The following is a 24,187-nucleotide window of genomic DNA, read 5'->3' as shown; positions in this document are numbered from 1 at the left end:
TTCATTGACTGTGGTTTAGAATTCATATATTCTTATGTACGGACCATAGTTCATAGACCGTGACTCACAATTAACAGGTCATGAAACGTTAAGTTTTACTTATTTACAAATATATTGTATCATCTTTTCCGAAAACAATTCAAGACAATGTGTATAATACATTAGAACTACTTTATAGATCGTGACTCCCAGAAAATGGGTCTTCAAAGATAGCGGCTTAAAATTCACAGACTATATACAGTTCATGGTTCATAGTCTGACCAGAGACAGATTTCAGAAATTGAAGCACTGAGAAGATGAGAGGGAATGGAGACCCCAGACGATGGGGGGGCTGCAGGATGAGAGAGAGGGAATTATCTGGGGAAAAAGCTATTTCACGGTGGGGGAGGGAGATAGGAATCCTCCAATAATTTCTGGAGGTACCTCTTCCTTCATTGCATAATGGTACCTCCAGAAATTATTGGAGAATTGCTATCTCCCTCCCCTACCATGAAATAGCTTTTCCCCCAGATAATTCCCTCTCTCTCATCCTGCAGCCCCCCATCGTCTGGGGTCTCCATTCCCTCTCATCTTCTCAGTGCTTCAACTTAACCTCAGTGAGGAGGCCTGTAAGCATTCTGGTGGCTCAGCACCATCTCCTGTATGGGTATCCTGTTATTCATTTATAAGTGTTCATAACATCTTTGTGACTATAGTCATTCAAAGTGGTTTGCATGACAAAAAAAAAAGCAGATATAGATTGAAAAAAGAAAGTAAAAACAGGGGGAGTTAAGAGAATCATATATGAGCTACATTCCAGATAAGCTGCATGAAAATAACAAAGGGGTCCTTTTAATAAGCTGCTCAGGCATCCTGCAGTAAGTTCCAAATCGGTGCGTGCTGCCCGTGCACTAAAAAATATTTTTACATTTTTGTTGGAGGGGCTGTGTCAGGGGGCAGTGGGCTTTCCTGTGCTAATCAGTTAGGGCATCCACATTACTGCATGTTAACTGGTTAGCACAGGGTTACCACATGAGTCCTTACCACCTACAAACAAACTCTGGAATTCATTGCCAGATAATGTGATAAAAGCAATTAGCTTAGCAGGGTTTAAAAAAGGTTTAGACAAGTTCCTACAAGAAAGTCCATAAACCACTATTAAGTTGGACTTGGGAAACTCACTGCTTATACCTGGAATAAGCAGCATAGAATCTGTTTTTACTCTTCTGGGATCTTGCCTGGTATTTGTGACCTGGATTGGCCACTGTTGGAAACAGAATACTGGGCTTCATGGACCTTCGGTCTGACCCACTATGGCAACCCTTATGTTCTAAGGCGTCGATAAGTGCTTGTGCTATAAATTTTATTAATGGCGTCGCGCTAATGGAAAAATTAGTATATGGCCATGAATTGGAAAAATGTAAAATCAGCCATTTTCCTGCAGTGGTAAAGATGGCCTTAGAGCAGGGGTGTAGCTTGGTGGGGCCACTGGGGCATGGGCCCCCGCAGAGTTAGCCCTTGCCCCCCTACTTTCACCCCCCTGCCACCAACCCTCTCCCCACCCCGCCCCATTTGACCCCCCCTCTCGCCGCCAACCCTCCCCCGCTGCTGCCGTCAGGTACCTTTGCTGACGGGGGTCCCCAACCCCCGCCAGCCAAAGTCCTATTCAGCGCCAGTCTCCAGCGCGGTGCTGATCTGGATTCTGTTTCTGTGAGTCCAGGACTCACAGAAACAGAATCCAGATCAGCGAATGCGCCAGACTCGAAGACCGGCGCTGAAGGGGACTACGGCTAGTGGGGGTTAGGGACCCCCGCCAGCAAAGGTACCTGGTGGTGGCGGGGGAGGGTTTGCAGCGGCGGGAGGGGGGGTCAAAAGGGGCGTGGGAGGGTTGGCAGCACCGGGGAGGGAGGCTGAAATGTGCCTCCTCACCTCGGGCTCTGGACCCCCCTCCCGCCAAAGTCTGGCTATGCCCCTGCCTTACAGTGCAGGAAAATCCCATGTAAGGGCATTTTAAGGCCACTTTTTACCACAGCTTAGTAAAAGGACCCCAAAAAGATTAACAATATATCCATAAAAAATTCCAAAACTTCTAGTAAATATCTAGATACAAAAATATTTTTACTTCTTTCCTGAAGCAGAGAAAGCTCAGGAACTACCTCAATTCTGGCGGTACTTTATTTCAATTTATAGGTCCAACCACTCCTAATACTCTTCATTTCCACCTTACTAATCTAAAGGTAGGAATTTCTAACAAACTACCCTGAAAAGATCTCAAATTTTGGATCTTATTTCACAAACATAGGGGTTTGCACCCCATGAATGACTTTTTAAACTATATTCAACAGCTTGAATAAACAATGCTCTTTAATAGGGAGCCAATTTAATTTGCCTAGTACGGGACGGGTATGCAAACATACGTATTTAGTTAAAAGATATAGTGGAATTAGAAAAGGTTCAAAGAAGATTGACCAAAATGATAAAGAGGATGGAACTCCTCTCGTATCAGGAAAGGCTAAAGAGGTTAGGGCTCTTCAGCTTGGAAAAGAGACAGATGAGGGGAGATGGAGTGGAGGAGTGGCCTAGTGGTTAGGGTGGTGGACTTTAGTCCTGGGGAGCTGAGGAACTGAGTTCAATTCCCACTTCAGGCCCAGGCAGCTCCTTGTGACTCTGGGCAAGTCACTTAACCCTCCATTGCCCCATGTAAGCCATATTGAGCCTGCCATGAGTGGGAAAGCGTGGGGTACAAATGTAACAAAAAAAAAAAAAAAAGATACAATTGAGATCTACAAAATTCCGAGTGGTGTAGAATGAATAGAAGTAAATTGATTTTTTACTTTTTTCAAAAGTACAAAGACTAGGGGACAGTCAAGGAAATTACATGGAAATACGTTTAAAACAAATAGGAGGACATATTTTTTCACTCAACGAATAGTTAAGCTCTGGAACTCTTTGCCGGAGGAGGTGGTAACGTCGGTTGGCATATCTGGGCTTAAAAAAGGTTTGGACAAATTCCTGGAGGAAAAGTCCATAGTCTGCTATTGAGACAGACATGGGAGCTTGCCCTGGGATTTATAGTATGGAGTGTTGCCACGACTTGGGTTTCTGCCAGGTACTTGTGACCTGGCTTGGCCACTGTTTGGAAAACAGGATACTGGGCAAGATGGACCATTGGTCTCACCCAGTATGGCTACTCTTATGTACTAAAGCTTGCCAGACTTTAATAACAGAGTTGTTATTAAAACTCTCAAATCTAAGTAAGGTTTCAGCTTACTAACCATCTGCAGTTTCATAAAAAGATGTTTTTGTAACATGCCTTAAATGTTCATGCCCAATTCCCTTAGAGCCGATAATAACCTAAAATGACCCAAGTGGATCCACCCATAATAATTCTTCAGACCCCATCCCCAGTAGAACAGATGAATCATGACTGCTATTGATCCCACTCAGTGATATGCAGATTGAGAAACACAATTAAACTGTGGATGGGTGGGGGAAGAGAAACTGTGTGTGTGTGTGTGGGGGGGGGGGGGTAGTCAAGTTTATTATGGAGTGATCTAGCCCGTCTCTAAGAGTCACAACGTTTTACACACCTGTATCAGTTATACAAACATATTTTCCAAATAATGAAATAATTACAAACTTTTCACATGCTTAACATAAACACTTATAAGTATTTATGACAGTGTCCAGCACCAATTCATTTCTGGGAATTACATACAGTGTATGCATATTTTGAATTACATATCCACATGTATCTAATCTACAGACAGAGTTCACACAGAAAATATTGTGCTGGTTTCTGCTGCCCTCCAGTGGCTCACAGAAGAACTACAATGCTATAATCTAACTGCAATGCATTTTGGTTTCACTTACTGGTTCCTAGGTTTATTGCACTTTTCAACTTTCTTATATTGAACTGGGAACATCATACAGATCAGCACAGAAGCAAGATAATTAGAAGAATTTCAAGTGCATATGTTAATTTCAATTTCATGCCAGTGGTCCCTATGCAATTGGGTCCTTTTTAAAGTATTTATTGTTTGTTCATTGCTCACTCTGAGGTCCATATACTAAGAGTGCTCTAAGAAATCGATGCTGAAAACTTAGTGCATGTTTCTTAGGGCATGTGTTTGGAAAAAAAGGGTTTAATATCCATCTGTTTGCATTATGAAATGCCCACTGCATGTGCTCTTTGAAAAGTGCATTAATGCAGGGAAAACTGTATGGAGGCATGATAAACACACGCTAAGCACAGCAAGTCACAGCCTCCCGAGCTAACTGTCCCAAACTCAAAGCCTATTTAGCCATCCCTCTTTTGAATCTTCCCAGCTCAACAGCCCTTACAGTTCCCTCCCCCCTACTACTACTACTTGACATTTCTAAAGCGCTACTAGGGTTACGCAGCGCTGTACAATTTAACATAGAAGGACAGTCCCTGCTCAAAGGAGCTTACAATCTAAAGGGCAAATGTACAGTCAGTCAAATAGGGGCAGTCTAGATTTCCTGAAAGGTATAAATGTTAGGTGCCGAAAGCAACATTGAAGAGGTGGGCTTTGAGCAAGGATTTGAAGATGGGTAGGGAGGGGGCTTGGCGTAAGGGCTCAGGAAGATGATTCCAAGCACAGGGTGAGGCGAAGCAGAATGAGCGGAGCCTGGAGTTGGCAGTGGTGAAGAAGGGTACTGAGAGGAGGGATTTGTCCTGTGACCCAACCTCCAGGTGACCCATCCATATCGCCCACGTTGAGCCCAAAGGAAGAGAATCTCTTGCCTTCTGCCAGCCATGATGTGCCACCAGCTAGAGTACTTTTGTGTCTGGTGTTCTTTTGGTGTGCTTTGGACTCCCACTGTCATAGTCTCTTTGGCCACCAGCTAGTGGTGCCACGAACTTTGAAACCTGCGCGGTGTATTCAGATCAACGCGGATCCCTCCCGATTTCTTTTTGCTCTCCCCCTTCTTTTGGGGGACTAAGGGATGTATATATATTTCTTGTTTTGCTACTTGCAAATGTAGAAGTTATTTTTCTTCATTTTGATTTCTTGTTATGCCTGTTTTCTGAAGTCGAATGAGATTGCTTGAACAATATTTTGAAATTTCAATAAATACAAAAGTTTTTTTAAAAAGATCAATGTGTACAGTGCAATACTAGACAGCAAAGGATCATCGTTTAGAGGTGAGCTAGCAAGACGCATTTCTCCTGCTGGCTAAGGAGGCTAGGGCTTTTCAGCTTGGAGAAGAGACGGCTGAGGGGAGACATGATAGAGGCATATAAAATAATGAGTGGAGTGGAACAGGTGGATGTGAAGCGTCTGTTCACGCTTTTCAAAAATACTAGGACTTGGGGGCATGCGATGAAACTACAGTGTAGTAAATTTAAAACAAATTGGAGAAAATGTTTCTTCACCCAACGCATAATTAAAGTCTGGAATTCGTTGCCGGAGAACGTGGTGAAGGCGGTTAGCTTAGCAGAGTTTAAAAAGGGGTTAGACGGTTTCCTAAAGGACAAGTCCATAAACCACTACTAAATGGACTTGGGAAAAATCCACAATTCCAGGAATAACCTGTATAGAATGTTTGTACGTTTGGGAAGCTCGCCAGGTGCCCTTGGCCTGGATTGGCCGCTGTCATGGACAGGATGCTGGGCTCGATGGACCCTTGGTCTTTTCCCAGTGTGGCATTACTTATGTACTTATGCCATGGGGCATTCGGAAGGTTCATTGGAAGAGGGGAAATGTTTAGGGAATAGGTTTAGAATACCTGGCAGGATCAATGTTAGGGGGCAACCGAAGAGGGGAGGGGACCATGGTGTTGCAAGAAAGCACAGGACACAGCCTGCCCCTAACTGTAGACAGCCAGAGTGCTAAATTAGAGCATTAACAGCTCAATAGTAACAGTGGCTATTATCCGAATATCCCTTAGCCGCTGCTATCTGTAGAAATTCAGTGACACCATCCGAATAGTAAGGTAGCAGAAGAGAGGGTCCAAGGGTACACAAACAAAGACAGCAAAAAAGAAGCACACAAGGGCCTTCAAGAGTGGGATGATCAAAAAGCCGTTAATAAATCAACTCAACATGGCCGTGTTTCGGCATGTGTATGCCTGTGCCAGGAGTCAGTCATGATCAAGGCACTTGAAAACACAACCAAAGAAAAAAGTCTCATTTCAAATACACGTAAAAATGCCAAAGCGTGTTGCTAATAGATGTTGCTTAGATGTGGGAAATCAATTCAACACATGGACAAACAGCACTTGCAGAATCAAACAATCTGGAACTCCTTGCCGGAGGATGTAGTAATAGCAGTTAATGTATCTGGGTTTAAAAAAAGGTTTGGACAAGTTCCTGGAGGAAAAGTCCATAGTCTGCTATTGAGACAGACATAGGGAAGCCACTGCTTGCCCTGGGATTGGTAACATGGAACGGTGCTACTATTTGGATTTCTGACAGGTGCTTGTGACCTGGATTGGCCATTGTTGGAAATAAGATACTGGGCTAGAAGGACCATTGATCTGACCCAGTATGGCTATTCTTATGTTCTTATGAGTCCTCTGGAAATAGGAAAATATCTAATGTAACTGAATGTAACTTGCCTCAATCTACCACTGAAAAGATGTGAGCTCAGTATTAAAAAAAAATTAAAGGCCCAGTTAAAACATACTGCCTGGCTCAAACCGAGATATTCAGCAGGACTTGCCCAAATGGTGTTACTGAATATATGAGCAGTGCTGGGCAGTCTGGGGGTGGAGTTGGGGTAGTCTCTGAAGTTATCTGGGAGCCATTGATATTCAGTGCCAGTGTCCAGATAACTAAAGGGCAAGTAGGACTGCATGAATAGCTACCCAGGTACTGGCACTTAATATAACTGGTACCCAGGTAATTTCCAGGAGGCAGTGAGAATCGAAATATTCAGTGCTGTTGGCTAGATAGTGGTTGTGTATTTGGGCATAAATCAGCCTGTTGTGGTTAGCGTGTATGAATATGCTGATTGCCGGTAGCTGAATATTGAGGGGGCGGGGAGGTAATGTTTAATTGTTTGTGCATAGTTTCTCCCCTAAAACCTTAGTCTCACACATAATGGACTAAATTATATATATGATGCCTGAAAAATCTGCGCCAAAAACATTTACGTTAAAATCGAGCTTGCGCAACGTGAGGGAAAGCAGGGCAGGCAATGTAAGGAGAACATCGCTGGAGAAACGATTCAGCTGGCGAGGGTTGGGGACCCCCGCCGGCCAAGGTGTGTGATGTTACAGCAGAGGAGGGGAGCGGCAGGGAGGCAGGCCAAAATGCGCCCCCTCACTTTGGACTTGGACCTCCCCACACTTTGAGGTCTGGCTACGCCCCTGGGTCCTTTAAATAACAAAGGGCTTGTATACCTCCAAGACTGAACAAGCTCCTTTAATCCTAAGACTTGAGGCGTGTACTAATGACGGTTAGTGGGCCTGGAACTGTAGATGTAGTCCGTGGGCCCCTAGGAAGATCCAGTTTCGAAATTCCTCCAATCCGTCGAGATAACAGAACAAATGGGGGCTGTTAATCCTCTTTTACCAGTCTTGACTTGATTTCTGCTTAATGAACTTTAGTGATATGAAGTACAGAACCATGAATCCAGCGCTGATGCCGAGAAGAACCAGATAACACGCGTACAGAGGTTCGGAATTCAAGCCCATATCATTCAGCACCTGCAAACACACAAGCGTCATAAAACAGTTTCAGTCAAAGTTATTGCTTAATTATTAATATTATTTTCAAGTACTTCTCCCCTCCCTGGGACTGTGCCAGTGCCCTGGTCTGCAGGTGAGAGGCTAATTTGGTTCAATGTTATCCCCAGCTTCTCAAGTGGCAGGGGTGACTAACACCCTCATCCCAAGGGTGTAGCCAGACCTTGAGGTGGGAGGGAGCCAGAGCCCAAGATGGGGCGGCACATTTTGGTCACCGCCCCACCGCCACCCCCCTCCATTGCCTCGATACCCCCCTCTGCCGCCCACTGCCGCTGCTGTAATCTTGGCTCCCCGCCAACTGAAGCACAGCCACTGCAAATACCTTGGCTGGTGGTGGTCCCCAACCCACGCCAGACTTCATCCAACACTGGTCTCCAGCGCCACTGCATTGCAGGGGCGCAGCCAGACCTCAGCAGGAGGGGGGGGCCAGAGCCCGAGGTGGGGGGCACTGTTTAGCCGCCTCCCCCCCGCCACTGACCTCCCCACCACTGACCCCCCCCGCCACTTTGGACCCCCCTGCCACCACCGCCACCGCAAAACCCCTCCCCCGTCGCCGCCAGGTACTTTGTTTGCTGGCGGGGGTCCCCAACCCCCGCCAGCCAAAGAGTCTTCTTCAGCGCCGGTCGACTTTGGTGCCTTCACTGTGTGATGATCTGTTTCGAACTCCTGATGTCCTGCACCGTGCACGTCCTGTATGTAGCCCCTTGCAGGACGTAAGGCGTCAGAAACAGATTATCACACAACTAAGGTGCCGGAGTAGACCGGCGCTGAAGAAGACTCTTCAGCTGGCGGGAATTGGGAACCCCCGCCAGCAAACAAGGTACCTGATGCGGGGGCGGGGGGTCAAATGTAGAGGGGACCAGGGCTTAATCTGTGGGGGCCCATGCCCCTGTGGTCCCACATAGCTACAGCCCTGCGTAGCTATGCCCTGCTGCATTGTCTTCCCTGCTTTCTCTTCCCCTCATCCCCTCATGTCTGATGTGAGGGGAAGAGAGAGCAGGGCAGGCAATGTGGTGGCGCTGCTGCAGACCAGCGCTGGACGAACTCTTCAGCTGGTGGGGGTTGGGGACCCCTGCCAGCCAACCAGGGTTCCCACAGCAAATTTGAGGGGACCCAGGCCCCTATGGCCCCACCTAGCTATGCCACTGCCTCATCCTGACATTCCCATAACACTTTGTTACACATTTCCTCATGTCTGCTTATGCTCATTCTTCATTCATTGTCTGTTCTGAACATTGTCCTTCATTACTTTGCAGTGGCGTACCAAGGGGGGGGCGGTCCGCCCTGGGTGCACGCCGCTGGAGGGGTGCCGCGCCCCTGTTCGCCGAGTCCGCTCGTTCCCTCCCTGCTGCTCCCTCTGCGCGGAACAGGTTACTTCCTGTTCCGGGGCAGAGGGAGCAGCAGGGAGGGAACGAGCGGACTCGGCCAACAGGCACGCTGCAGCTCCCCAGCAGGTAAAAATACACCCAGGGGGAGGGTGTAATTTCTCTGGTAGGGAGGGGGCTGCGCTGCACCGGGGGGGGGGGGGGAGCGCATTGGTGATCCGCCCCGGGTGTCAGGCAGCTTAGGAACGCCACTGTTACTTTGTATCCTTTTTCCCATCTCTGTCCTTCCCTCTTCACTGCCCTGTGCCCCTTTTCCTTTCCCCTTCCCTGTGTCACTCTAGTCTCTCGTGTCTTCTCTTTGGTTCTTTACTCTTCAGTCCTTTCCATTCCTCCGTCCCTCTTCCTTTCCTAGTGTTAACACAAGCATTAATGTGAATAAAATGCACTATAAACACTGAAATCAGCCATGAACTCTCATTAATTGTTTGATTTTACTGTAGGCATTAAATGCAGTTTTAAGGCACGGTTTTCGACAAGGTCTAATACGTTTAATAACTCTTGTCATTAAAATTGGTTTTACAAGCTTCTTTACACTGCTGCATCACTGATCCATCCCCCTTCCCAAACAAAAATACTACAGGCCCAATATTCAGCCGGCAGCGCGTTTGCTCTCCACCATCGGTGTAAAACATGGATATTCAATGCTCAGTGATGTAGCGAGGGCGGCTGCCACCCGGGGTGGGTCGCCGCTGCGCACCCCCCCCCCCGGGTGCAGCCAAACACCCCCCCCTCTGCGCATCGCTACCCCCCCATCTGCTGTGAATCCTGAAACCCGCTCTCTGCTGTCCCGCCCTCTTCCTTTCTGTTTCCTGCAGAGAGCAGGTTTCAGGGTCAATGGCGCATGGTCTTTGTGAATGGCTGCTGTTGCCCTCAACCCTTTACACAGTACCGAACAATTTAAGGTAGAGGGTTTGGAGACAGGGGGAGATGCTGGGGCAGGGCACCTAGGAGCGCAGGGTCTTGTGTGGCTATCTCTGATGCCTGATTAAGGCCAGCCCTGATCCCGTTTAGCCCCAGTATTTGGTTCCTTCAAAATATGGTACCCTTGGCAGTTGCCTACGTTTCTATTGCCTAAATCCAGGCCTGGCCATCTCCTCCGATCTACTTCATTCACTGGCATCCAACCAATACCGGGGGGCAGGAGAGAGCAGGGCTGCCTCTCCTCCCCTCCAGTCTCTGAGGTGGGTAACCCCACCTGGCCACAAGTGGGCCCACAATTTCTAACCAGGGTATTCAGAATCGTATCGGTTACATTTATTTCCCTATTTGTCTAATTTCTCCTGGTTTAAAGTACCCTGTTTCCCTGAAAGTAAGACATCCCCCGAAAATAAGACCTAGTAGAGGTTTTCCTGAATTGGTAGATATAAGGCCTCCCCCGAAAGTAAGACCTAGCAAATTTTTGTTTGAAAGCAGGGCTGCCGAGAGCCGGACAAGGCCGCCCCCGGGCCGCCCCCCCCCCCACCCGAGGCCACCGGGCCCCCCCTCCACCCACCCTCCGTCGCTCCCGGAACTAACCTTAAACGCCTCCTTTCACCTTCGCAGCAAGCAGCAGCAGGGCAGACCTCTCCTTCCTTCCGTGCCCCGCCCTTGCGGACGTTACGTCAGGCGAGGGCGGGACACGGAAGGAAGGAGTGGCCTGCCCTGCTGCTGCTTGCTGCGAAGGTGAAAGGAGGCGTTTAAGGTTAGTTCCGGGAGCGACGGAGGGCGGGCGGGTGGGCCAACCCCGATCCGACCCCGATGTTTCCCCGAAAAATAAGACAGCCCCTGAAAATAAGACCTAGCGCATTTTGGGGGGCAAAAATTAATATGACAGTGTCTTATTTTCAGGGAAACACGGTAAGAGAATAATCTCCTCCTGACTGTATTAAAAAATCTGACACAAGTCGGCAAAGGGGACCATACTCACATGTGTTCCTGGGATCTGAATGGTGAAATTTCCAAAAGGCATGTTATACGTGAGCCCCTTAAACTGGACCTGCATCAGTCCTTCAAAGCCCCATCTGAGAAAAGATATTTCAGAAATCCCACGTGGAACTGGAAAGGAATACATAAATATTAATACATTATAATATGTTTTTTATGGGGGGGGGTAGGGTTGCTCCCTAGCTTTTTCCTGCACCTCTGGGCTTTGAACTCCATTACAACCTGCCCAATAACCTTCATTTTTAAACAGCGGGTTTCTAAATCCATTTTACCCCATTTCCTCTCTCTATATAGCCATCAGAGTGAGGCTCCTTGGCCAGAGGTCATGAACCATGTCTTCTGAAGGAGCAATGGATATTGGGATCAGCAGACAGTGGCTGAAAAATATATATTTTTTTATTTCTGATAAAAGAAAATAAAAACATTAATGAAAAAATAAAACAATTTTTAAAAGATTAAATTTAAAAAATAAACATACAAAAAAAGGCATGAAACACAAACAATGGGAACAATAGATTTTCATAGCCATGGATACTACTGCCCCCCCCCCCCCCCCCCCCAATACAGTCCTTTCCTTGAAAGATGGACTATACATGCATTCTTAGCCTAGCCAGTAGGTGTCACTGTTGCAGCATGGTTACACTGGCTCCAAAGGACAACTTAGCAGTAGTATTTTTAACAAGGGCAGGAGAGGAAAGTTTTGTACTGCAATAGAGTACAATAGTGCAGACAGCTTTATAGAAGAGCAAAAAACAAAGAACAGAGATCTTTTGGACTGAAGAAAAGCTTCACAGAGTGTAATTGCTATACTAGCATAATAAGCCAGTTTCAGCGCTCATAACTTTTACATGTGGACACTTGAGAGTCAAAGGAGAGAGGTGAGAAACACGCCTTACACAGTTATACAGTCTCAGAAGGAGGTGGCTATATGAGTGCCTAGTAATCCATAAAACATATGGAGCCGGTGGGGGCGGGGCTAGTGGTTGGGAGGCGGGGCTAGTGCTGGGCAGACTTCTAGGGTCTGTGCCCTGAAAATGGCAGATACAAATCAGGTATACACAAAAAGTAGCACATATGAGTTTATCTTGCTGGGCAGACTGGATTGACCCTGCAGGTCTTTCTCTGCCGTCATCTAGTGTTGAGGATTGGTCAGTAATTCCGACTCAATGTTGAGCCCGTGTTTTCCAGCATTGTTCCCTACAGCAATGGAGTTCTGTGCATCTTCCCATGAAACCTAATCACCACCCCACACACACACACACACACACACAATACACACTTGATGAGGTTGATAACTTTCAGATCCCTGGGTAAGCTTTAGAGGGGTTGTTTTGTGTGTATGCTTGTGTGCAGTTTCTGATGTCAGTCTTACCTGCCCAAAGGTTATCCAAGCTTATTATGAATCCGCCCGTCAAGTAGAAGGAGTTGAAAAAGGCATTTCCGATGAAGGAAGACAGCTGCAGGGTCGGCAGTAGGGCGGCTATCCACAAGGCCATGGTACGGCTGCAGTACACCACAAGCCAGACCAACAAGAAGTTTAAAAGGAAACACTCTGGCTCAGGGGTGAGGTTTGCCAGCCAGTAGATGGGTACCCCATACATGACTACAAAGGCACAGTGTTCAGGAAGCTCCCCTAGGATCTGTCAAGAAACAGATGTGATATAATTACCTTTAATCCTCTTCCAATCACTGACTAGCATCCTTGTAATAAGTAAACTGCTGATATCCCCCCCCCCCCCCCCAAAAAAAAAAAATCCACAGAATGCAGTATTTCAATGCAATATAGATCCTTATTTTTTGGGGGGAAAAAAAATCAAATTTCAAGTTTTTTTTTAAAGACTTGCTATCCTGCCCAACAGAATAAACCATCTGAGCGGCAAACAATCTAAAAAAAAAGGAGGAACAGACATACAATACTAACATGAAACAACTACTACTACTACTATTTGGCATTTCTATAGCGCTACAAGGCGTAGGCAGCGCTGCACAAACATAGAAGAAAGACAGTCCCTGCTCAAAGAGCTATGTAATAAAAGTGAGCCAAGTATAGGACAATCAAGCCATTGTGACATCACTGATGAGGTTGGCTCTTATTGGTGGCCTGAGGCATTATGACATCACAACATTAGCTCTGGTTACAAGAGACTACTACTACTATTTATCACTTCTATAGCGCTACAAGGCGTACGCAGCGCTGCACAAACATAGAAGAAAGACAGTCCCTGCTCAAAGAGCTTACAATCTAATAGACAAAAAATAAATAAAGTAAGCAAATCAAATCAATTAATGTGAACGGGAAGGAAGAGAGGAGGGTAGGTGGAGGCAAGTGGTTACGAGTCAAAAGCAATGTTAAAGAGGTGGGCTTTCAGTCTAGATTTAAAGGTGGCCAAGGATGGGGCAAGACGTAGGGGCTCAGGAAGTTTATTCCAGGCGTAGGGTGCAGCGAGACAGAAGGTGCGAAGTCTGGAGTTGGCAGTAGCGGAGAAGGAAAAAGATAAGAAGGATTTATCCATGGAGCGGAGTGCACGGGAAGGGGTGTAGGGAAGGACGAGTGTGGAGAGATACTGGGGAGCAGCAGAGTGAGTACAAAAGGAATTAAGAGTAGAGCTACAATATAAACAGGAAAGGGGGGGAGTATGGGGGAAAAACAATCCGGTAGGGGAGCATGTAGGCTCTTAAGGGTTAATATCTCACATGCGAAGCCCAATTTTGCATAGGTTGCCAAGAGAGGAATTGGAAGATCCAGGTCAGGACATTTACAGTTCCTCTAGTATTTTACAAAAGGCTCTGTCAAGCTTGGAGAATTTTGTAAAGTACACAGAAGAACTGACAAATACAATGGTTACTTGCTTGCTTTGAAAGCGGGAAGAGTGGTTTTGCAAATGTTTGCATAGAAAAACAGAGCGGCATCACTCAGCAGCCTCCACTTACACATGTGAAAGGCAATTCTAAAATCGAGATGCCCATATTTACATGCCTCTTATGTGCATAAATGTCTACAAAACTGGCGTTAAGAGTACATGTTATCTGTGATGTGCCAGCAGGACGCCTAAACATTATTCTGTAATGGCCAGCTTAATTTACATAGGGAGTCTTTTTACTAAGCTGTGGTTAAAAATGGCCGATTTTCCATTTTCCCAATTAATGGCCATGAACTAATGTTATAGAAAAATATCAGTTGGGTAGTAAACACTAACAAAACCAATCAAAAAATATATATAACTAGTAAAAAAGGCCCGTTTCTGACACAAATGAAACGGGCGCTAGCAAGGTTTTCCTCGGAGTGTGTATGTTTGAGAGAGTGTATGTGAGAGTGATGTGTGTGAGAGAGAGAGTGAATGTGCGAGTGTGTGTGTGTGACAGAGAGAGAGTGAGTCTGGGTGCGAGTGTGTCTGTGAGAGAGAGAGTGTGTGTGTGAGAATGAGAGTGTGTGCAAGTGTGTATGTGAGACACAGTGTGAGAGAGAGAGAGAGTGTGTTTCACAAAGATACAGTTTGTGCGAGAGAGTGTGTGTGAGACACAGACTCTCTGTGAGACTATGAGACCAAGAGAGTGTGTGAGTGACTGTGTGACACATAGAGAGTGAATGTGATACAGTGTGAGACATAGAGTGTGTGAGAGACAGTGTGTGAGAGTGAGAGAGAGAAAGGCATTGACTGTGAGAGAGAGAGAGTGTGTGAGAGAGTGTGTGTGTGACAGAGATACCTCCCCCCCCCTCTGGTGTCAGGCCACCCCTCCCTCCCTCTCTCTGGTGTCTGAGCGTTACTGTGCAGGACGCTGAGCTCTGGCTGTGCTTCAAGGAACTGACCAATCCTATTTAATAGAATGCACCTCCAACATTCTGAAGCCGAGAAACCTCGTGTGGTTGGTCACTTCTGCTTGTGAGGAACCCGGAAGTACGTGATGTCAATTCAGGAGATGGATACAGAGAGCAGGAATGCCTCAGCCATGCAGTCAGCTTCAGAATGTTGGGGGTGCGTTTTATTATATAAGATGTTTACTTGAGGCTGACTACTAATGACCCCTGCACCTAGGGTTACCATATGGCTCCAGAAAAAGGAGGACACACTGATCCAGTCCGGGTTTTGCTTCCATTGAAAGCAATGGAAGTAAAACCCAGACTGGCTCAATCTGTCCTTTTTCTGGAGCCACAGGGTAACCCTACCTGCACCACAATACACAACAGCAATTAAAAACCTCAAAGCTCTAGGATGCGAACATAAGCACAGTTACTATCCTTAATGGTAGTGACGTACCAAGGGTGGGACAGTGGGGGCGATATGCCCCGGGTGCATGCTGCAAGGGAGTGCAAAATGATAAAGGGGATGGAACTCCTCTCATATGAAGTTAGGGCTCTTCAGCTTGGAAAAGAGACGGCTGAGGGGAAATATGATTGGGGTCTACAAAATTCTGAGTGGTGCAGAACGAGTAGAAGTGAATCAATATTTTACTCTTTCAAAAAGCACAAAGACTAGGGGACACTCAAGAAAGTTACATGAAAATACTTTTAAAACAAATAGGAGGAAATATCTTTTCATTCAATGAATAGTTAAGCTCTGGAACTCTTTGCCAGAGGATGTAGTATCAGAGGTTAGCCTATCTGGGCTTAAAAAAGATTTGGACAAATTCCTGGAGGAAAAGTCCATAGTCTGCTATTGAGACAAAGATGGGGAAGCCTCTGTTTGCCCTGGGATTGGTAGCATGAAATCTTGCTACTATTTGGGTTTCTGCCAGGTATTGTGAACTGGCTTGGCCACTCTTGGAAACAGGATACTGGGCAAGATGGACCATTGGTCTGACCCAGTATGGCTATTTTTATGTACTCATTTTCTTATATGAGAGGAAGGAGATTGGTCTCCTGAGGGATTGAGGGTGGAAATAGGGTTAAAAAGATAGAAAGGCAATAGTATATGGGTATAGAAGAATGGCCTGGGTCAAGGGAAGGAAGGAGAGACAGGAATGGAGCTGGGCTGGTGAGGAGATGAGAGGCAGAAGACAGTAGATGAATACAAAAGATGGAAATGGGAGACTGAGTAGGGGAATAGGAAACTTAAGAAAAAGGGACAGAGAGGCCAATGGGACTGCTGGAGAGGGGATGAGAGGGAGATGGGAAAAGCTGGTAGGTAGATGAGAGGTGCAATGGAAACTAGACAAGAGGGTGAAAGGGAGAGTGAAGGGTAGAAATCATATATAGGTGGATATAAAAAGAAAAAAAAAGAACAGTACCAGATGGATATAGAGAAGGAAGGGAAGACGGACAAGAGAAGAGAGAAGAGATGGAAAGGCAGACTAAAAGAATTTAGAAGACCGACAGAAAAAGAGGAACAGATTGAGACCAACCCAATTAGAAAAGTGTCCAGACAACAAAGGTAGAAAAAATTCTTATTATTTAATACTTTTTAATGATGTACATCTTAACAATTTCTGTATTTTAGCAGAGTACAGGAGAAAATGCATTTCTTTCTTTTACCAGAATCGCACTGCTTATAGAGTCTGGCTTTCTTTGGGAAAGGGGAAAGGGGGGGGGGGGGGGTCTTTTGTCTGCTTGTTTTTTGTAGTCCCCTATTTTGTATAAGGCATTACTCTGGAATGTATGAAACTACCGACTATCACTCTCAGCTATTTTGCCTCCCCAGGTCTGTATTTCTACATTTAGAGCCAGTGTATTTCTAAGGTCCACAGTGGGGGAAGGAGGGAAGTGCTGGGTAAGGAGGGATGAAGGGAGAAAGAGCTGGGCATTGGAGAAGGAGAAAAAGGCCAAGATGATGGTGTCAGGTCTAGGGAAGGGGGTTAGGGAAAGTGTGCTCTCCGCTTGCTAATTCATGTGCATGTGAGAGGGGTCATAATAACAGAAATTTCCCAACGTTGGCTATTTTCATTTTTTTTAAATGTGTGTTTGTACAGTGGCGTAGCAAGGGCGGGGCGGTGGGGGTGGTCCGCACCGGGTGCACCCTCCAGTAGGCAAGAATGCACCCGGGGAGGGGGGTGTCATTTTGCCAGGGGGGGGTGTGTGTCGTGCTGCACCCTGGGGGGACGGACGCCGCTGCACCTCGGGGGGGGGGGGGGGGGGTGTGTGCGCAGCGGCGATCTGCCCCGGGTGGAAGCCGACCTAGGATCGCCACTGTGTTTGTATTCACTGTTTTGACACATTGGCTTCCAATTCAATTTGTTTTTTAAATAACCTTTTTTTTTTTTTTTTTTTAAATAACCATAATGAATGTGTATGAGATAAATGTATGCAAATGAATATGCTAATATACCTCCCACCCCTCCCCCCCAAATGAAACAAACTACACCCATGAGAACATGAAGTATGTGTTCGCATGCTGCCATCTTCTGGAGAGCACATTTGACTTTTCAGCAGAGATTGTGCTGGTTTTTGATCTGCTCTGGTGCTATACTCATTTGGCCATTTTGTATGGTGAAAATTAGTGAAAACGGAAAGCAACAAGCGGGGAGGAGTATCCTCACGCAAAACGAAAGCAATAAAAACAAAATAGGACAAATATGGAGGAAATCCAAAAACCTTTACTGGTAATCAACTAACGACCCGACACAAAGCATCAGGGATCAAACAAATCTTCTACGGTTGTCACTCGGTTAAAAACCAAAAGAAAAGATGGTTGTCGGACTTCCTTAAAATGAAGAAGTTGAGAAATCAGCTGTAAAGCGCCTCAACGGCAATACACAGAAACGTTTGACCCCTGATGCAGGCTTTGATGCCGAAACACGGCCGTGTCGGGTCGTTAGTTGATTACCAATAAAGGTTCTTGGAGTTCCTCCACATTTGTCCTCACTCTTTTGTTTTTATTGAAAATTAGTGAAAACACCATTTAGGGGCCCTTTCACTAAGCCGCATAGGTACCTACATGCGCCCAACTTGCGCCAGTTTGGAACTACTGCCCGACTACTGTGTGGGCCGGGCAGTAACTTCATTTTTTTACGCACATCCACTACATGCGCCGGAAAATATATTTTTATTTTCTGGATTGCGGTGCTAACCGGGCAGTAATCGGCATTGTGCATGCGATGACAAATACTGCCTGGTTAATGCTTGAGACCTTACCGCTAAGTCAATGGGTTGCAGTAAGGTATCAGGCCCCAAATGGACTTGCACCAATTTTCATTTCGCTGCACGTCCATTTTCGGGCCCCCCCCAAAAAGGACTTTTATGCAGGTGCGCTGAAAAATGTACCTGTGCGCAACCAATACATGCGTCTACACCAGCGCAGGCCACCTTTTGGCGCACCTTAATAAAAGGACCCCTTAGTTTTTTGGAGATAGAGATCGCAGCATAGCCCTTGATGTAGTCCCTTTGGGTGAAACATGGCCTGTGTCGGGCATTCTATTAGGTTGAAACCCTGCAATAAAGATTTGTTCATATCTGTCACTGATCTGCTTTGTTTGTTTTCAGCATGTTGGGAATGGCACTGAACACTTTCTGGAAAGGGAAATGGGACTTGATTTACCACCTTTCTGTGGTTTTTGCAACTACGTTCAAAGCAGTTTACATAGAGGGGCATTTTCGAACGGGGCCGGCCATATCTAAGGGCGCCCATCTCCGAGGACGGCGTCGCGAAGGGGCGGGGCCGACCGTATTTTCGAACAAGATGGCTGGCCATCTTTCATTTCGATAATACGGTTGGGGCCGGCCAAATGTTAGAGATGGCCGGCTTCGGTTTTTGCCGATAATGGAAACTGAGGCTGGCCATCTCAAACCCGGCCAAATCCAAGGCATTTGGTCATGGGAGGAGCCAGCATTTGTAGTGCCAAAATCGGCTTTCGATTATACCGATTTGGCCGGCTTTAGGAGATCGCCGGCCATCTCCCGATTTGTGTCGGAAGATGGTCAGCGATCTCCTTCGAAAATAAGCTGGATTGTATATACAGGTACTTATTTGTACCTGGGGCAATGGAGGGTAAGTGACTTGCCCAGAGTCACAAGGAGCTGCAGTGGGAATTGAACCCCAAAAAGGGTTCAGAGCAAGGTAACAAAAAGAGGCCAATCAATAGTACTAGATCAGGATTAAAACATCATAAACAAAACCATATAAAAAATTTTTTTTAAGTTTCCTTGTATTTTCATAAAATTCAATACAATATAATTATAAAAGCTATTTACTGAACAAATATGTGCAAAGTTTTACAGCAATTTAGTAGAAGGGCCTTTTTGTCACCTTCTGATAAAATGCCACTAACTCAGTATCACTGCCGTAGAGTATTTTATAATACAAATTCTGTTAAATCCGATACCTTAGCAAAGAAATATGGAGTAACTGAGTACATCCCATCTTCTAATTCATGATAAAGCATTGCTCTCTCTGAGTGACCTATGAAAATTGAAAAAAAATGACCAATTAATTTAGGGGTTTATTAAACTGCAGTTCTTAGGATTTGAAGATGTTCTAGAAAGTTCTCTGTATGATGAATGATTACATATATGCAGCTCACAGCTCCAAAGAACCACGACTGTTTGGCCAAGTTCTGTGAACACAGACAGACGGGAAAGTGGGCAGGACAATTAACCGACCCAAAACCAGGGCCCTATTTACTAATGCATGGTAAAAGGCAAGTTTTTGTGCAGTTTACCATGGAAATATCTGTCAAGCATTTCATTAACCCGTTCAAGACGACAGGGAAATTCCCACAGTAAATTTGGTTTACTGCAGGAATATCATGCTCCAAGTCAGCCCGTTATCCTTTTCAAGGCTAAGTCACATCCTATATAATAAAACGCACCTCCAGGTGCATTCTGTTAAATAGGATTGGTCAGTTCCTTGAAGCACAGCCAGAGCTCAGCGTCCTGCACAGTAACGCTCAGACACCAGAGAGAGAGAGGGGGGCCTGACACCAGAGAGGGGGGTGGGGGGAGATATCTCTGTCACACACACACACTCTCTCTCTCTCTCACAGTCAATGTCTTTCTCTCTCTCACTCTCACACACTGTCTCTCACACACTCTATGTCTCACACTGTATCACATTCACTCTCTATGTGTCACACAGTCACTCACACACTCTCTTGGTCTCATATACTCAGTCTCACAGAGAGTCTGTGTCTCACACACACTCTCTCTCTTGCACACACTGTATCTGTGTGAAACACACTCTCTCTCTCACACTGTGTCTCACATATGCACTTGCACACACTCTCTCACACACACACTCTCTCTCTCACAGACACACTCGCACCCAGACTCACTCTCTATCTCACACACACACACTCACACATTACTACTACTACTATTTAGCATTTCTATAACTCTCTCTCTCACACACAGTCACTCTCACATACACTCTCTCAAACATACACACTCCGAGGAAAACCTTGCTAGCGCCTGTTTCATTTGTGTCAGAAACGGGCCTTTTTTACCAGTAGTTTTATAATTGCCCTTCACCCTGATCCCTTTAAAAACATGAACAAGCCACCCCAATCCTACCTCCCTCCCCTAATCCCTAATCCTACCTCCCTCCCCCAATCGTCAATCCTTCTTAAAGGGTAAAAGTGTCAACTCCCCAAACTAAGTCCCACCTATAATCCTTTAAAAAAAGATATCCCATATTAGTATCCCCACCTCCAATTTCTTTGACAGCTAAGATGGTGTCCCCCCCTCCCCCACATACACGTGATACCTGATTTAAAAATCTGGCCTTCTTCTGGTGTCCCTAAACCCACCCCATTGCCCCTTCCCTGGTTGCTCCTGTCCCTGTGACTGCTGCTTCCAAAATGGTCTTATGGCTAGGACCCAGGCTGCCAGGTAAGGGAACACTGCCTTATTTGGGGTGGGGGGATCTTATATGAGGGGTAGGGAATGGGTTTGAGGGGCTGCACATGTTTTTAAAGGGAGCAGAAGACCTGGGGCAATGTTTGTAACTTTTTTTTTATTTATTTGGATTTTGCTCACACCTTTTCAGTAGTAGCTCAAGGTGAGTGACATTCAGGTACACTGGCTATTTCCCTGTCCCTGAGGCAGTGGAGGGTTAAGTGACTTGCCAAGTTCATAAGGAGCAGCAGTGGTATTTGAACTGTCCGGTGGGATTTGAACCATCCACCTCTGGATGTCAAGCCCAGTGCTTTAACCACTAGGCCAGTGGTTCCCAAACCTGGTCCTAGAGGCACCCCAGCCAGTCAGGTTTTCAGGATATCCACAATGAATATTCATGAAGGGGATTTTGCATATACTACCTCCCACTGCATGCAAGTCTCTCTCATGAATATTCAATGTGGATATCCTGAAAACCTGACTGGCTGGGGTGCCTTCAGGACCAGGTTTGGGAACCCACCGCATTAGGCCCCTCCTCCACTGTGCTGGCCCATTTAACTTGCACCCTGGCGCATCAGCTTCCATCTTAGCAGGTCAATGCTCCTGCGGAAAGTTAACATCTCTTCATATGTTGCTAATTTTCAATGAATAACAGTTGACAAAATCTAATATAAGCTGTGTTACTCGTTTTCATTGTAATGAACTGCATCGCATGCTTCACAGCTCATTATTATTCAACTCTAGTGCGATGAAAACTCCGGCATTAGGATGCATTATTGGCAAAAAAATGCAGGCTATTTCCATAATGCAGCTTAGTAAACGAGGGCCTTCATAGCACTTTTCAAATTTTTGAAACACCCTGAGAAGTAGATTCGTCTATGTCGCCAAAAAGGCCGGGTCTTTAAAATTAAGATACTTACATTTGGCAATAACATCTAAAACCACAGCAAAGGGTGTTAGCGCTCCGATCATGTACAACAGCGCTGTGGTGTCCTGGATAGACAGCGAGTTTCCTCCATGCCCATAATATAAGAATCCGATTAGTAACGACATCAGCAGAGCTTCAAATCCATGGAGCAACAGCATCACAAGGTCTCGGAAGTCGTTGGAGACTTGGCGCCTAAGGAAATATGACACTTTTAAGGATATTCGATCCAACATAGGCTGTACCTAGACACTTCTACCAAAACAATTTCAAATATTGTGAAACAGCTGCCAATAAAATTATCATTAGGCCAAGCTAATTTTATGCTGTTACATTGGCATTTAACAGCATAGAGGGGCAAAATCAAACGGGGGCGCCCATCTTTAAGGACGGTCCCGTAAAGCGGCGTCCCCGACCGTTTTATTGAAACAAGATGGCCGACCATCTTTCGTTTCGATAATACAGCCAGGGACGGCCAAATCTCAACATTTGGGTCCACTTTAGAGATGGCCGCCATTGGTTTTCGCCGATAATGGAAACTAATGGCGGCCATCTCAAAACCGGCCAAATCCAAGCCATTTGGTCATGGGAGGAGCAAGCATTTGTAGTGCACTGGTCCCCCTCACATGCCAGGACACCAACCGGGCACCCTAGGGGGCACTTCACAAATTGATCCCAGGTGCATAGCTCCCTTACCTTGTGTGCTGAGCCCCCCAAAACCCACTACCCACAACTGTACAACACTACCATAGCCCTTAAAGGGTAACGGGGGGCACCTAGATGTGGGTACAGTGGGTTTCGGGTGGGTTTTGGAGGGCTCCCATTTACCACCACAAGTGTAACAGGTGGGGGGGATGGGCCTGGGTCCGCCTGCCTGAAGTGCACTGTAGTACCCACTAAAAACTGCTCCAGGGACCTGTATACTGCTGTGATGGAGCTGGGTATGACATTTGAGGCTGGCAAAAAAATGTTTTTTATTTTGTTTTTTGGGTGGTAGGGGGTTGGTGACCACTGGGGGAGTAAGGGGAGGTCATCCCCGATACCCTCCGGTGGTCATCTGGTCAGTTCAGGCACCTTTTCAAGACTTGGTCGTGAACAGAAATGGACCAAGTAAAGTCGGCCAAATGCTCGTCAGGGCCGCTCTTCTTTTTTTCCATTATCGGCTGAGGACGGCCATCTCTTAACAATGCCCCCGTCCTGCCTTCGGTACACTGCTGACACGCCCCCTTGAACTTTGCCCGGCCCTGCAACGGAAAGCAGTTGAGGACACCCAAAATCGGCTTTCGATTATGCCGATTTGGCCGCCCTTAGGAGAAGGGCGCCCATCTCCCGATTTGTGTCGGAAGATGGGTGCCCTTCTCGTTCGAAAATAAGCTGGATAGTTTGTTATAACTAAATCCAAACACTCCCCCCCCCACCTCCAGCTAAAATATGTCTGTTCAAACTTGCTGTTCACAGAGATTTAGCTGGATCCAAATGTTGCATAGTTTGCCTTTATATAGATCGTTTTGAAAAACAATTTGTTTATTCATCTATATTTTTTCAGTATATACCATTTTGGAAATGCTATATTGACGATATATTTTTTATTTGGTCAGGTGATGCTTCTTTACTTATGCAATTTTTGAGTGCATTAATACCTGTAATTCAAATATACATCTTTCTACTGACATTAGTACATCTGTGACCCATTTTTTGAATATTTGTATTTTGTATGCATCAGGTATATTTTCTGCTTCAGTATTTTGTAAGACTACTGAATGCAACTCTCACCTGCATTATATTTACCATCTATAACATTTGCCAGATAATATACCAGTAAGACAGTTCCTGCGTATGAGACGTCTCTGTACTTCTATTCAAGATTTTAAGGATCAGGCTTTTGCTATGTATTCCCGCTTTATAAATCAAGGTTGCCCACAACATGTAGTAAGGAAAACATATAAACGTGGGTTATATCATCATCGGGATTGGCTTCCTCTACCTAGATCTACTTCTTCAGCACATACACCAGTTTGCGTTATACCTTATTTTTCTCATGCTATTCATATTCGTCAAATTATATGCAAATTCTGGCATGTACTTCAATCTCATACGGTACAGTGTTTGAAGATTCCCCTAAGTTTGCTTATAAGCGCAGCAGGAACTTGGAGGATATTCTTTCATCTACGATGGAGTCCTCAATACGTTCTTCAATGCTACAGCACTGGCATGGACATCAGATTTGTGGACAATGTAGTCGTTGCCCTTATGCTTGGAACACACGAACTGTTCATCATCCTGTTTCTGGGCACAAGTTTCACTAAAACTCAACACAGAAAAAACACACTGTCTCATCCTTTCATCTCAATACAAAGCGGAAAAGCCCACGAGTATAAACACACCAGATTATACCCTCCCCATTTCAGACAACCTGAAAATCCTCGGAGTCACATTGGATCGTAACCTCACACTGGAGAGCCAAGTGAAATCCACAACTAAGAAAATGTTCCACTC

At 45.8% G+C, this 24,187-nt stretch overlaps 1 protein-coding gene across 1 annotated transcript in view; it reads right to left on the bottom strand.

The window, feature by feature from the left end:
- Window positions 1-7,518: 7,518 nt before the first annotated feature.
- The window catches only part of ABCG8 (ATP binding cassette subfamily G member 8), a 71,102-nt gene continuing 54,433 nt past the window's right edge, over window positions 7,519-24,187 (bottom strand). The window contains exons 9-13 of the mRNA XM_030194581.1: window positions 21,687-21,886; window positions 19,257-19,333; window positions 12,376-12,643; window positions 10,987-11,114; window positions 7,519-7,656 (exon numbers count right to left, since the gene is read on the bottom strand). Of these exons, the coding sequence (XP_030050441.1) occupies window positions 7,519-7,656; window positions 10,987-11,114; window positions 12,376-12,643; window positions 19,257-19,333; window positions 21,687-21,886 (811 nt within the window). The remainder of the gene's footprint in view (window positions 7,657-10,986; window positions 11,115-12,375; window positions 12,644-19,256; window positions 19,334-21,686; window positions 21,887-24,187) is intronic.

Source organism: Microcaecilia unicolor, chromosome 3 (genome assembly GCF_901765095.1).
Source record: "Microcaecilia unicolor chromosome 3, aMicUni1.1, whole genome shotgun sequence".
In the NCBI taxonomy this organism is placed as follows: domain Eukaryota; kingdom Metazoa; phylum Chordata; class Amphibia; order Gymnophiona; family Siphonopidae; genus Microcaecilia; species Microcaecilia unicolor.
Note: the sequence above shows the minus strand (reverse complement) of the source record. Positions and strands in the feature narration are given on the sequence as shown.